Source organism: Chaetura pelagica, unplaced genomic scaffold, assembly GCF_000747805.2.
Source record: "Chaetura pelagica isolate M959 unplaced genomic scaffold, ChaPel_1.0 scaffold275, whole genome shotgun sequence".
Classification (NCBI taxonomy): Eukaryota; Metazoa; Chordata; class Aves; order Apodiformes; family Apodidae; genus Chaetura; species Chaetura pelagica.
In genome coordinates, this window is record NW_009953486.1 from 985,215 (window position 1) to 998,182 (window position 12,968).

Below are 12,968 nucleotides of genomic sequence, written 5' to 3' on the forward strand. Positions count from 1 at the left end.
CACTGGGAGGGTCGTTCTCTGGCCCGTGCGGGAAGCGGGGGCTGCAGTGGGTGCGGGGCTGGGGCCCTTTGCCCGCAAACCCTCGGCCGTGTGCCCCGGGCTGAACGCTCCTCTTTACTCCTTATGCAACCTCGGCTCGAGATGTCGAAACTTGAAGTGGGAGGGGAACTGTTTGTGCAAGGGAACAAACCCCGGGGGGGCTGGGGAAGGTGCTGTGCAGACTTGCCAGGCCTGTGCTCTGGGCAAGCAGCTGCTTTCCAGGGCTCTGCACGCAGCTCTGGGCTCTACAGCTGCCGGTTTAAACCCTGTTGTAGCCCCGTGAGCTCTAACCTCTGCACCCAGTGCAGTGCCACTGTGAAGCTTCACACGTCCAGACCCTTCAGAAGTCACACTGGAACCATTCAGACTCTTGCAGCTTTCTCTTGCGTGGGTTTAGGTCGAGCCCTCTGTGTGGGTTTGACCCCCGAGGCCCCTCTGCACTGACAGCTGCCTCTTTGCTCCCAGGTTTTCCATCTGCACAAGATCCAAGCTTGAGAACCATGGCATCCATCCCATCCAGCGGCTCGCTCATGGCAACACACAACTACCACAGAAGTAAGGGCAGGGGGCTGGGAGGAGGGGCAGGACACTCATCCAGGCTTGAGGGGATGTGGTTCCAGCAGAGGTGAAGCTGTGAGGCTTCAGCTGCAGCCCCAGGGAGAGCTGGCAGGCTCCTTGGTGAAAAAGGGTGCTTGGGCCCTCACCACAGCCCCTGCCCAGTGGTACCAGCTGGTGGTGGGGTCTTGTGGACTCCTTCACTTGTTGTTAAGGTTGTAAGTGAGAGGAGGTGACAGCTTCAAATGCACCTTGCAGTGTGGCTGTGGAAATGAGTTGCAAAGCTAGTCTGGGCAATGGTAGCTGCTGGTACATCTCCACAGGAGAGACTTTCTGGTTTAATGGATTCCCTCAACCAGAGAGAATTCAGGTGTTCCCTTTGAGCTGAAAGCAGTGACAGGCTTCTAGCAGGTGGCCTAAAACTGCCTGGATTATATGCAGGAATCTGCCTCCTCTTGGCCCCAAGTCATCTGCAAAGGCCTCTCAAGTGTTGCACACAGATGCAAAGCTATTAAATAATGTCCTTGGGCTTGCAAGTGTTTTCCTACAGAAGCGTTCAGGTGCTTTTCTGCTACCTGCTCTTGGCCAGCTTGTAATCTCACCAGTATTTCCTTCCTCGTGGTTTTGATGAACTCGCCACTAAATCTGGGCAAGTTCAGGAGCAGGGTGGTGCTGGGCCTGAGCTGGGTCACCCCAGGGAGAGCCTCACCAGGGCTGTGCTCTGCTTTTCATGGCACAGCTGAGGCTTGGTGGTGGCTCTGATGGCTGTGGTTTCTCCACAGGGCGCCTGAGTTCCACCTCCAGCAACAGCTCCTGCGGCAGCTCGGAGTATTCTGGGGAGGTCATCCCCCACCCCCCGGGTGAGTGCTGGGCGGGGGGCTCTGCTCCCTGCCCCTCCACAGCACATCTCACTGGAGGTGGTCCAGCCTCTCCTGTGGGATGAGAACGGGGTGGTAGTGGTGCTGCCTGGGCCGTGCTGACCTGGGTTTTTCCCTGGCACTCGCTGTTCCCCAGGCCTGCCCAAGTCTGACCCCGGCCACTGGTGGGCCAGCTTCTTCTTTGGGAAGACGACTCACCCAGCCATGACAACTGTGTCAGAGTCCTCTGAAAGGTGAGTGCTTTCCTTGGTTGAGATGATTGGGGTGGATGGGTTGGGGGGGCACATCCCTGCTGCATCCCCTGGGGTACCTCCTGCCCCAGCGGGTGACACCTCCGTGCCCCCCCTGCCTCCTTTGCCACGGGGAGGGGGGGGGAATGAATACGAGAGCGCCTGGCTCTCCCTCTGACCCTCTCTCTGCTCTGCCTTGCAGCCTGGGAGCTCTGCAGGTGACCACGGGACCCATGGCGTGTGCCCTGGCGCCGGCCCTGGGCGCAGGACGGCAGCGCCACGCCAGCGAGCCCAGCTCGGGGCCCTCAGCATGAGCTGCTGCCCAGCCCGGCGGGCACAGCCCCTTCCCCTCCACCCCCATAGAGTAGGCGAAGGTGCTGCTTGGTAATGACAAAAGTGCCATGACCCCCCCCCTAAAGTGATTCCCACACCAGCCTTTTTACTCTTAATGCAACAGTGCCCTTTCTACAGGCTCCGTAACACGTTTTCTTTACCTTGTACAACTGCAATGAATAAAGTTGAGCAGCCTTTTAAAACCCCGTGGGGTGTTCTTTGGGGGGGTTGGGAGGGCAGAGGGGTGCTGCCCGTGTCGGTGGGGACAGCAGGGTCCAGTAATGCTGGGTGGCTCTGTAGTGACTCACCAGTACCTACCTGTGTGGTTTGCATGTGAGCAGGATCCTGAAGGGCTGTGGTGGTGCTGCCAACACCTCCCCCTGCCCTTTCCTCCTGTCCCTGCTGGCACTGAACAGTCCCATCCCTGCTGGCACTGAGCTATCCCGGGCACATCCCTGCCTCTGGGGCATTGGTGCCTCAGGGGGGAGAGTCTTGTTTCTGAGATGGGTCTGTTTGAGGTGGGGGAAGGATTTGGGTACAGATTTGGGTGCCCTCTGTACCCAAGGGAGAGAGGAGGGTTGCTCAGGGCTTGTGTTTTGTGTGTCTGATGTTGGTCTAGAGCCTGGTGGTGTTTTGGCTGATTTTTGCCTTGGTCAGCTTGGCTGTTTGGCCCATCTGTGACTGGGCAGTGCTGCACATAAAGCACTGGGAAAACAAAGTGTGCGGGTGCCTGCATGCAAGGAGGGCAAGGTCCCTGTGTCTGCTGGAGGCAAACAAACCTCTGGCAGATGTGGACTTAAAAGATGCCAAATCTGGCTCTGGTTTGGCTTCAGTCCCAGCATGAGACATGGGCCAGTCCCTGCCTGCAGCAGGCACTGCAGCCCTGGTGGCAGCTGTGGGACCCCAGAGAGGTGACTTTGTACTTTCCCATACAGGGCAAAGGGCAAAGCTGTGTGCAGGCAGCTGCCTGGCTGGGGAGCAGCCTGGGGGGGTGTCAGCTGCTCTGCTTTTTGTCCACGTTGCTGAGGCATCCAGGGTCACTTCCAGCTTCATTCCTTGTTTCTAGCAGGGAAATGTGTTGTGTCAGCTTTGCCCTGAGCTCTGTCTCCAGGCAGCAGTCCTTGTCCTGCCCCCACTGTCCCTAGGATCTCTGCTCCCCCCATATGCAGGTGTGTGTATCCAAAGGGAGTGGTTGCAGGGTGGCACTGGCTGATAGCAGCAAGCACTGCTCTGGGGGCTTCTCATGCCTTGGCAAACCCCTTTGGCTGCTGCTCACCCCCAGGGTGCTCCAGGGGAGCAGCAGGGTCTCACCTGCTGCTGGTTCCCAGCAGAAGCCTCAGATTTTGGAGAGGCAATTCAGGACCAAAACAAGACTATACATGATCCAGCTCAAGACCACGTGGTGCTGGCTGTGCCTCAGTTTCCCTGCTGATGGTGCCAACTCAGCTCTTTCCAAGGAAGGAGTTGGCTAAAGGCTGTGATGGACTTTGAATACACAAATACCAACAGGCAGTTTAAACAGCCATGTGCTTGTTTTCATGCTCAGCATTAGACTCTGCTTTTGTGCCTTATGATCAGGTTTGATCAACGGTTTGATTTTGAGATCCCTGGACCCTCCAGTCCAGCCCTGCTGGGAGCATTCACTCCCAGTCCCACTGGCTGCAAAGCACATAGAGCCCCAGGGCCTGAGCTCAGGAGATTTTTCCAGCCCAAAAGGATTTTTTGGACTTGTGTTTGGTTCAATCCTATTCAGGCCCCCAGGGCAGTTGGTAGGATTGTTATAGTGGTGAGTAAGGTTGGGTTGAGTGAGTGGAATGTTAGGAAAAGGATGGTGATTGGGGGAATTTTATTACTGTTGACAGGAGTATTGTGGTGGTTAGTGAAGAGCCTTGAAGGACCTCTGGGAATCAGGAGTAGAATGGGACCAGTCCTAGTTTTATTGCAATTACTGTTGTTAGTAAGGCACATGAGTTGAGGTGATTTAGTTGGGTGATGTCTCATTGTCCTGCAGATCAGGTGTTGATCATGCTTGAGAAAAGTAATAGTGTTGAAGCTGCTGCCTGTGCTAAAAAGTATTTGATTGTGGCCTCAATGGCTCGTGGGTGATGGTGTTTTGAGATGAGAGGGATAATGGCTGGAGTGCTGATTTCTAACCTGGTTCAGACTATTATAGTGGCTACTAGAGATTGTGATAGTTGTCCCTAAGAGTAGGTTTATGTTGAAGATTAGTTTGGCATAAGGGCTCATTAGTAGAGGAAGGAGTTAAACCATCATTTTCAGGGTATAGGCTTTATTAGCTGACCCTACTAGGAAATAATATAAAGGAAGGATGGAGAGTTTTGATCCCTTTTGTGTAGGTTCAATTCCTACTTTTCTAAGGTTTATTATTAGGACATGAGAGGGTTGGTGTCCCTCTATGTTCACTTTTTCATAGTGATCCTTTACGTTCAGGCACATGTCCTTGGGTAAGGAGGAAGGCCTGGCATGCTGGTGTGGCAGGGGCACAGGGCTAGGGGCAGTGGGGGAGGTTTTTTCACGGGAACTGGATGAGTTGGTCGTAGTGAAATCACAGGTAGGAGGCACAAATCCATGGGAAGGCTGAGGAGAGTAGCAGGGTTTTGTAGCTAGGATAATTGGGAGTAGTTAGGTGGGTAGGTTTAGTGAGCTTGGGTTAGGGAATAGAATGCCTGTCATGTGCAGAGCAATAAGAATGTATTGAGATAGACATTATATTCTTTAGCCCAGTATATTCTTACCAGCAGCTACAGGATGGTTTTGTGCCCCACTGAGCCTGAGTGGGCTAAGTGCTTTAATTAATGATAGAGCAGAGATGAACAAACACTTCCCAGTCCCTCTGTGCAATGACCCCCGTTTGGGGCTGCTTTTTTTAAAGGATCATCTTGTTAAGCAGATAGAGCCAAGGCATGATGCTGCACCCAGAGCCACATGGGGTGTGCTGGGGCTCTGTGGGTTTGGGGTAGATCAGTCTCCTGCAGGGATGAATTGCACTCTCCAGCAAAATGTGTCTTGCTCTGCTCTTCAGCCCAAAGTCAAATCTCTTCTACCTTAATGATGCAACAGGAGCAGCTTGGGTGGGATGGAGGGAGCCTGGGGAAATTCATGGAGCGTCCAGTTCAGAGTGTGTTGAGGAGAGGAAGATAAACTGAATTTATATTGATCAAGAATCAGCTGCTTTAAAAGCAAGCAGATGACAAGATTTGGATAGATTTTCTCTTTGATTTTTCCTCTAATGAGAACCTCTGAGTTGACTGTGACTGACCCCACAGTTTGCTTCTGAACAAGGTTCCTGTGTTTTCCTTTTGTGTTTGTTGTGTTGTGGTTTTTGCTGTTTGTTTGCTTGTTTTTCTTTAACCTGGCTCTCTGGGCTCCACCTTGCAGCTGGCAACTGGCTTTTATTATCTGCTGGTTGTGTGCACTGTTGGGAAACAGCTCTTGGTGTCACACTTTGTGCTTGGCAGAAGCACCTGGAACACAAGGAAGGCTGCAGAGCTGAAGGAGCTGCTGCCCCGTGGGACATCATGGGTGGGTGTTCGCTGCTGCTGGGGATGATGGGGCACCCTGTGCCCAGCCACGGAGGCTTAATTCTGCTGCCAGATTCCCTCCATGGATGTGACACCCTCGTGGCTTCAGGAATGTGGTCAATGGTGGGAGAGTTGCCCAGCAGCCCCTTCCCACCCCCCTGCCCTGGAGCACAGGGTGATTTCCCTGCAGCAGGAAGGCAGCACTGGCTCCCAGCCCAGCAGAAATGCAGGCTGGAGGTCTCTGTGGTGCTGCAGGGCCTGATCCTGCAGGGTCTGCTGAATCCTCCCTCTCTTGAGGACCTGTTGCTGCAGAGGAAGTAGCAAACAGGATCTGTGCTCAGGCTCTGCCCTCCTGCTCCTCCTAGGCTGCATTTTCCTGGCTGTGCTGCTCAGTGCCAGGTTTGGGACTAGGGCAGTGGCCGCCCAGCACAGGGAGCTGCTGCCACCTATGGATAAAAATTAGCCAAAATATTCACCCCAGGGCCATCCTCTCTCTGCTGAGGCCTTTGCAGCCACGCTGAGGTCAGAACAAGAGCAGCTGAGAAGCCAAACCAATGGTCATAGTGTGGCATGGTACAGATGCCTGGGCATCTTCCCCTGCCTGCACATGATTAAATCAGAGGAGGGGATGTCCTGGATGTGACTTCTGGGCTGGAAATCATGCTCTGCTTTCCAGGGATATATTCAGCAAAGTGGCCAAAGTGCCACCTTGGCAGGAGAATAAACCAAAATCAGATCAGGGCATGCAGCACAGGTCCCTGCAGTGGTGGGAGCAGCTCTGCTGTCCTGACCTGCAGTTTGTGTCAAGGGGCTGCTCATCCAGGGCTGATTTCCCAGAAAGGCTCAAGGAATTGGCATCAGGGCTCCCCAAAATCCTGAATCTGATCTGCAAATACTCACATTGTGGAGGGAATTAGGTAGAAAGTACCAAGCTGCCCCACTTGCCTATGGAAAAGGGATGTCTCCAATTTGGAAAAAGTGATGAGGAGAGCCTGTTGCTGCTTGCTGTGATCCAGAGCCTTTAGGTGAACTTGGTCCCACAAGTTCCTGACCTTTGGCCCATCTGTTCCTCTGGGAAACTGGGAAATCATCTTGCAGAAACCACCAGTGGTGCTGAGCAGGATCCATCTCTCTGCAGAAAACTCTTAGACCAGCATCTCCTCCATGGGATCAGGGCAGATTTCACTGCCATCACATGCCAACACATTCCCTGCTGATATCAATCCTTGGGCTTTGGTGGTTGGTTCAGCAACAAATTTTCTCATTAAGTGAGATCCCTGATCCTTTTTTTCTCCTTCCAGTTGCACCCCGAGCTGTTAGCCAGGTATCTCTATTAACAGGGATCAGAAGATATGGGCAGCCAGGGCTCTATTTGCTCAGTGGCCATGGTTTAATAAGAAAAGCCACCCCCAGGCCTCATGCCAGCTTTTCCTAACTTGGAGATATACGGGGCTGCCAATCAAACACATCAATCTGTTGTGGCTTGATATGGCATCACCCTCCCTTGCTGTCCAAACAGTGTGGTCCAGGAGCAGCCCAGCATCCTGAAAACAGCCTTAAACCACAGGGCAAAGGTGTCTTATCTCAGCTGGACTTGACCTAGATCAGGGTCTGTCCCCTCCTCGTCACGCAGGCAGATTTACAGGATCAGCTTCTTGCAGCCCCCGCAGATGCTACATCCAGGCCTTAGAAATGTCAGGGTGGCCCTAAAGAGACACATTTGAAGTGGTGTTTTTCTCCTCCTCTGGAGCTGAAAAAGATTTCAGAGTGTGGAAATGTCCTGGCTGCTTCCCAGACAGACAGAGGCTCCGTTTTATCCTCCACAGCCTCCTTGCTGCTTCTTGTAGAACAGGAAGAAACAGACTAGCAATATTAACGTGAGAGTGGGGAAGGTGAAGAGTGAGAGTTAAAATCTTCAGAGAAAATCCCAGTTTATGTGAGGAGCTGCTGTTTGACCTGGGGATGTGTACCCAAGGGTGTCTTGTAGCCCCTGGGGTGCTGCTGAGCTCAGAGAGGTGGGACGAGGGAGCAGCCTGGGAGGGTGTTGGAGGAGCTGCATCCCAGAGGGATGAGTTTCTGATAATTTTATCTCTGACACCCCCACCTCTCTCTCAACCTGGCAAGATGTGCTTGCTGGGCACGTAGAGGTTCAGGGCTTCAGTGTGTTGTGGTTTCTTAGGGGAAGAGTTTAAAAATCAGCCCAGGCTGATCCCAACCCCAGCACCCGCTGAGGCTGGGCTGCCAGCTCGCCAGGGATTGCTGCAACCAGCAGAGATTTGCTGCCTTGCAACAGGATTCACAGCTTAAGGTGACACTAACTGGGCCAGGGAAAGCAGCTGGGGGTGGCCAGATCTTCCCCAGCTCCCTGTGCTGCTCTGGGGACATCCCTGCACTGCTTTCCAGTCTAAATGCAGGTCCTTAGCAGCACCCTCTGCTCCTGTGTGGGATTTCATAAAGGATGGAGAGTTATTAAGGCCAGGGAGTTAGAGTCAGAGGAGGGGCCTTACCCCATGAAGGTGTAATGTCTGGACAGTATTAAAAAGTCATTAAAAGGAGAAGGTAGTGCTGTGGGCACCAGGAGCCAACATGGGAACAGCCCAGAGGTTTTCCATGGCAGAGCTGAGTTTGAGGGGTGAATGCCTGCAGACTCTGGGGCTTGGCTGCCCTGGGATGGGGGATTTTCTGGTCCCAACCTTGGAAATCAGCCATCTGGTGGAAAAAGGGTTTCAGGAGGAGCATCCCCAAGGCATGCCTGGAGCCATGGGCAACCACCCACCCCCAGGGTGGATGGGGACAGGCCTTTCAGCAATGTCCTTTCAGCATTTCTACCTTGGGTCACCTTGGGGACCCAATGGCTGTGACTACACTGAAGCACCATTAGGAAGGTCCTGGAGGTGGGAGCACAATGGTGGGTCCTTGGGTGCAGCCTGGTGCAAGCCACCCCACAGAAGGCAACTGCTGTCCCTTCAGGGATGACACCAGACACTGTCCTTAGCTGACTGGGTGGCCAGAGGGCTTGTTATCACATCCACAGTTTATTTTTAAACCTCTGACTCCAGTTTAAAGGTATCACCAGCATGTGCTGAGTGCAGGACCTCAAAAATATTCCCCTCCTTCTCCTGCCTTTTTGTCCCATCATTTCTCTCTTCATCTTCCCTGTCAGGGCCTACAGCACGAGCTGAAAAACCTGGTCACATTTTTCATGAAATCTTCTTCTGTTTGGTGCCTTGTGCCAGCCAGTCACACAGGAAGGGGTGTGACATGTCACCACGGGGGCCTGGACAGGGTGACCTCAAAGGTAACTCCATTGAAACATCTCTAGAAACCTCTGGGAAACACAGAGGGGAATCCCATCCCATCTTAACCCCAGTTAAGCTGGATTGAACTGAAATGGGAATGCCTGGTTTAGGTGCACCAGCACTCAGGATCTCTGTGGGAGGTACAGAGGAGAAGAGGATGCCCAATGTCTTGGTATTTTCAGCTTGTCTACTTCTACCAGATGGTAAATACAGAAACATGTGGCTGCAAAGCCTTTAAAACTGGTATAGAAGGAGCTGGAAGCCTGAGCTTGGGAAGAAGGAAACCCAACAGCATTCACCCCTTCCATAAAGCTGCCCTTTAGAGGAAAACCACTTCCCTTTGTGCCTCTGATCTGCTTTTCCAATAGCTGTTGCACGAGGCCAGACTGAGTCCCTGCTTTTTTGCTTTGCAGGCAAAATACCTCTCTTGCTTTGCATGGGAAGAAGAAAGGAAATAACAATTTACAGCTGTTCCTGTGTCCAGCCCCAGCTTTTCCCTGGTGAGAGCAGGACTTCTGGAGCAACACCAGGGCAGGAATCTCTTGTGGTTGCGTCTGCTCTGCCCACACCCCCACCTTCAGAGGAGACCTGATGCATTTTATAGTGACAAAACCACAAGCTGTCAGTTAGCCAAGCACGTTACTCATGGGAAGAAACACCCCCAGCACAACAGCAGATTCCAGCAGGCAGCCTGGGGTGTTCACAGCCCAGATACATACAAATTACCAGCACTGCGGATTATTCCCTCTCCCAGTCACCCTGTGTGGGGCCACTTTGGGAAGAAAAGAAACCCCAATTATTATGTCTGGGCAACTGGAAATTTTAGCACAACTTATAGGATCTGATCTTAACCTGGAGGCTGTGGGGCTGGAGGGAGTTGAGGTGATGATGAAAGGTGTAAAAGGTACCTGCTCATCCCTTTGGAGGGGGTCTCCTTTTTTCCTGAGAGATCCCAAATGATGTAGTGATGGTTTTAGGGATGGGGTAATCCAGTCTAAATTGGATGTTTGGGAGTTGTTTCAGCTGGGACCTGAATCTGAAGCCAGATGGATGGAGACAAGGCAGTGACCTCCAACCAACCCCAGAGTTTGCCTGTTCAGGTAATTATACAAAGATTATTTTGCATAGCTGAAAATTTAAGGACAGATTGCCACTGTTTTCCAGGGGGGAAAGCAGTTCCACTCAGGTGTGACAGTCAAGCTGGATGGCCCTCAGGGACCACACAGCTTTGGTGAAGCCCTTTTCTTTGGGCTCTGGCCAGACCTGGGCACTCAGCTGTGGCTTTAAGCTTCTGGGAGGCTGGGCAGAGGGTGCCTTAACTGAGCCAGGATTAGCCAGGTCTGACAGCCCTGTCTCCTACTTATATCTCTACTATTTATAGTCTGATGGGCCATCAGGCCTTGTTTTGTTGTAGAAACACAGTGCACTGCCTGTTTCTCTTTTCCCTGCCTGGAAAAAGGGGTGAAAATTCCAGTTCTCTTTACTGGAGCCCCAGAGCTCCATCACACATCACCTGGCAGAGAGCACTGGGATTTACTCCACCTTTGCAAAGGCTGGATTCTTCACTAGCAAAAGCAGCCTCTGTCCAGGCTTCCCACAGCCCTTCCAAAAAAAGGGGATATTTTTTTCTCTTGGCAATGCTGTAAAATATGAGTAGGAAGACAGGGATTTATATACCCTTCCACCCCTCCTACACATGAGCACACTTGGTGTCCATCCCCAGCACATCCAGGCCCAGAGTAACAGTACCACTCCTACCCCAAAACAAGGCTGGGTCAATCTCTTTAGATGCTGTCTTGGAGCCTTCTTGGAAGTTGATTTTTATATTTTCTGGCACTCAGTGCCTTATATGTTGCACAAGGAATGCTGCCTAAAAGTACAAGATACCTTTCCTATCATATTTCTAAGAAAATCCCAAGGAAAGATGGGGTGCAGTGAGGTCTCCCCTCAGCCAATGCACATGTTGCAGGTGCAGAAATCTGTTTGCTCTATTTGGCCCTTGTTTGGCTGTTAGCTCCTGGGCTAATGCATTCCCCCCAAGGCAGGAATGTGGGTGCCCCATGCTCCATGCAGGAAGCCCTCTCCTCCCAGCCAGTGTGGGAAAACAGCCCTTCTGCACCACTGGCCCCACTGGGAGCAGAGCAAGGGCTGTGGAACTTAGTGGCCCTGGGCCCCTGTCCCATGCCAGCCCTGTCCTTCACCCCCAGGCTGCCAAGGGGGACACATGTAGGTCCAAGTCCCCCACATGATCCCATCTATGTCACTCCTCCTGGACCAGGATTTCCATCATCTCCCCTCTCTTTCAAAAAGCTCTTCCTTCCATTTCCCTCTATCCTTCCATGTTCCTCCCATCCCTCTGTCCCCAATCTCTACTTCTCCATCCCTCCATCTACCTCTCATGCCTTCATCTTCCATCCCTACATCTCTCCTCTCTCCATCTTTCCCCCCTCCATTTTCCCCCCATCCTTTGATCTTCCATCCTGCTGTCTCCCTCCAGCCTCTACTTTCCACCCTTCCATCTTCCCATCCCTCAATCTTCCACCCCTTCACCTCTCCCCCACCCCTTCACCTCTCCCCCGCCCCTCCATTTCTCCCATCCCTCTGTTTCTCCCATCCCTCCATCTTCCTCCCATCCTTGTATCTCTCATCCTTCCTCCTCCTTCCCATCCCTTTCTCTCTCATCTTTCTTCCTCCTTCCCATCCCTCCATCTTCCACTCTTCAATATCTCCCATCCCTTCGTTTCTCCCATCTGTTTCTCCCATCCCTGTATCTCTCATCCTTCCTCCTCCTTCCCATCCCTTTCTCTCTCATCTTTCTTCCTCCTTCCCATCCCTCCATCTTCCACTCTTCAATATCTCCCATCCCTTCGTTTCTCCCATCTGTTTCTCCCATCCCTGTATCTCTCATCCTTCCTCCTCCTTCCCATCCCTTTCTCTCTCATCTTTCTCCCTCCTGCCCATCCCTCCATCTTCCTCCCATCCCCTTATCTCCCATCCCTCCATCCCTCTCATGCCTTCATCTTCCATCCCTACATCTCTCCTATCTCTCCATCTTTCCCCCCTCCATTTTCCCCCCATCCTTTGATCTTCCATCCTGCTGTCTCCCTCCAGCCTCTACTTTCCACCCTTCCATCTTCCCATCCCTCAATCTTCCACCCCTTCACCTCTCCCCCACCCCTTCACCTCTCCCCCACCCCTCCATTTCTCCCATCCCTCTGTTTCTCCCATCCCTCCATCTTCCTCCCATCCTTGTATCTCTCATCCTTCCTCCTCCTTCCCATCCCTTTCTCTCTCATCTTTCTTCCTCCTTCCCATCCCTCCATCTTCCACTCTTCAATATCTCCCATCCCTTCGTTTCTCCCATCTGTTTCTCCCATCCCTGTATCTCTCATCCTTCCTCCTCCTTCCCATCCCTTTCTCTCTCATCTTTCTCCCTCCTGCCCATCCCTCCATCTTCCTCCCATCCCCTTATCTCCCATCCCTCCATCTTCCTCCCATCCCTTTCTCTCTCACCTTTCTTCCTCCTTCCCAACCTTCCACTCTTCAATTTCTCCCATCCCTTCGTTTCTCCCGTCTCTGTTTCTCCCATCCCTGTATCTCTCATCCTTCCTCCTCCTTCCCATCCCTCCATCTTCCACTCTTCTGTTTCTCCCATCCCTCCATCTTCCTCCCATCCCTTTATCTCTTATCCTTCCTCCTCTTTCCCATCCCTTTCTCTCTCATCTTTCTTCCTCCTTCCCATCCCTCCATCTTCCTCCCATCCCTTTCTCTCTCATCCTTCCTCCTCCTTCCCATCCCTTTCTCTCTCACCTTTCTTCCTCCTTCCCATCCCTCCATCTTCCTCCCATCCCTTTATCTCTTATCCTTCCTCCTCTTTCCCATCCCTTTCTCTCTCACCTTTCTTCCTCCTTCCCATCCCTCCATCTTCCTCCCATCCCTTTATCTCTTATCCTTCCTCCTCTTTCCCATCCCTTTCTCTCTCACCTTTCTTCCTCCTTCCCATCCCTCCATCTTCCATCCCCCCATCCCTTTATCTCCCATCCCTCCATCTTCCATCCCCCCATCCCTTTCTCTCCCATCCCTCCATCTTCC

General features: G+C 52.5%; 1 protein-coding gene across 1 annotated transcript; it reads left to right on the forward strand.

Annotated features, from left to right (window-relative positions):
• Nucleotides 1-539: 539 nt before the first annotated feature.
• On the forward strand, nt 540-2,016 carry PPDPF (pancreatic progenitor cell differentiation and proliferation factor). Its single transcript, XM_009998720.1, has 4 exons — nt 540-594; nt 1,377-1,454; nt 1,609-1,705; nt 1,905-2,016. Exons 1-4 carry the CDS (start codon nt 540-542, stop codon nt 2,014-2,016), a joined length of 342 nt encoding a protein of 113 aa, XP_009997022.1.
• Nucleotides 2,017-12,968: the final 10,952 nt, after the last annotated feature.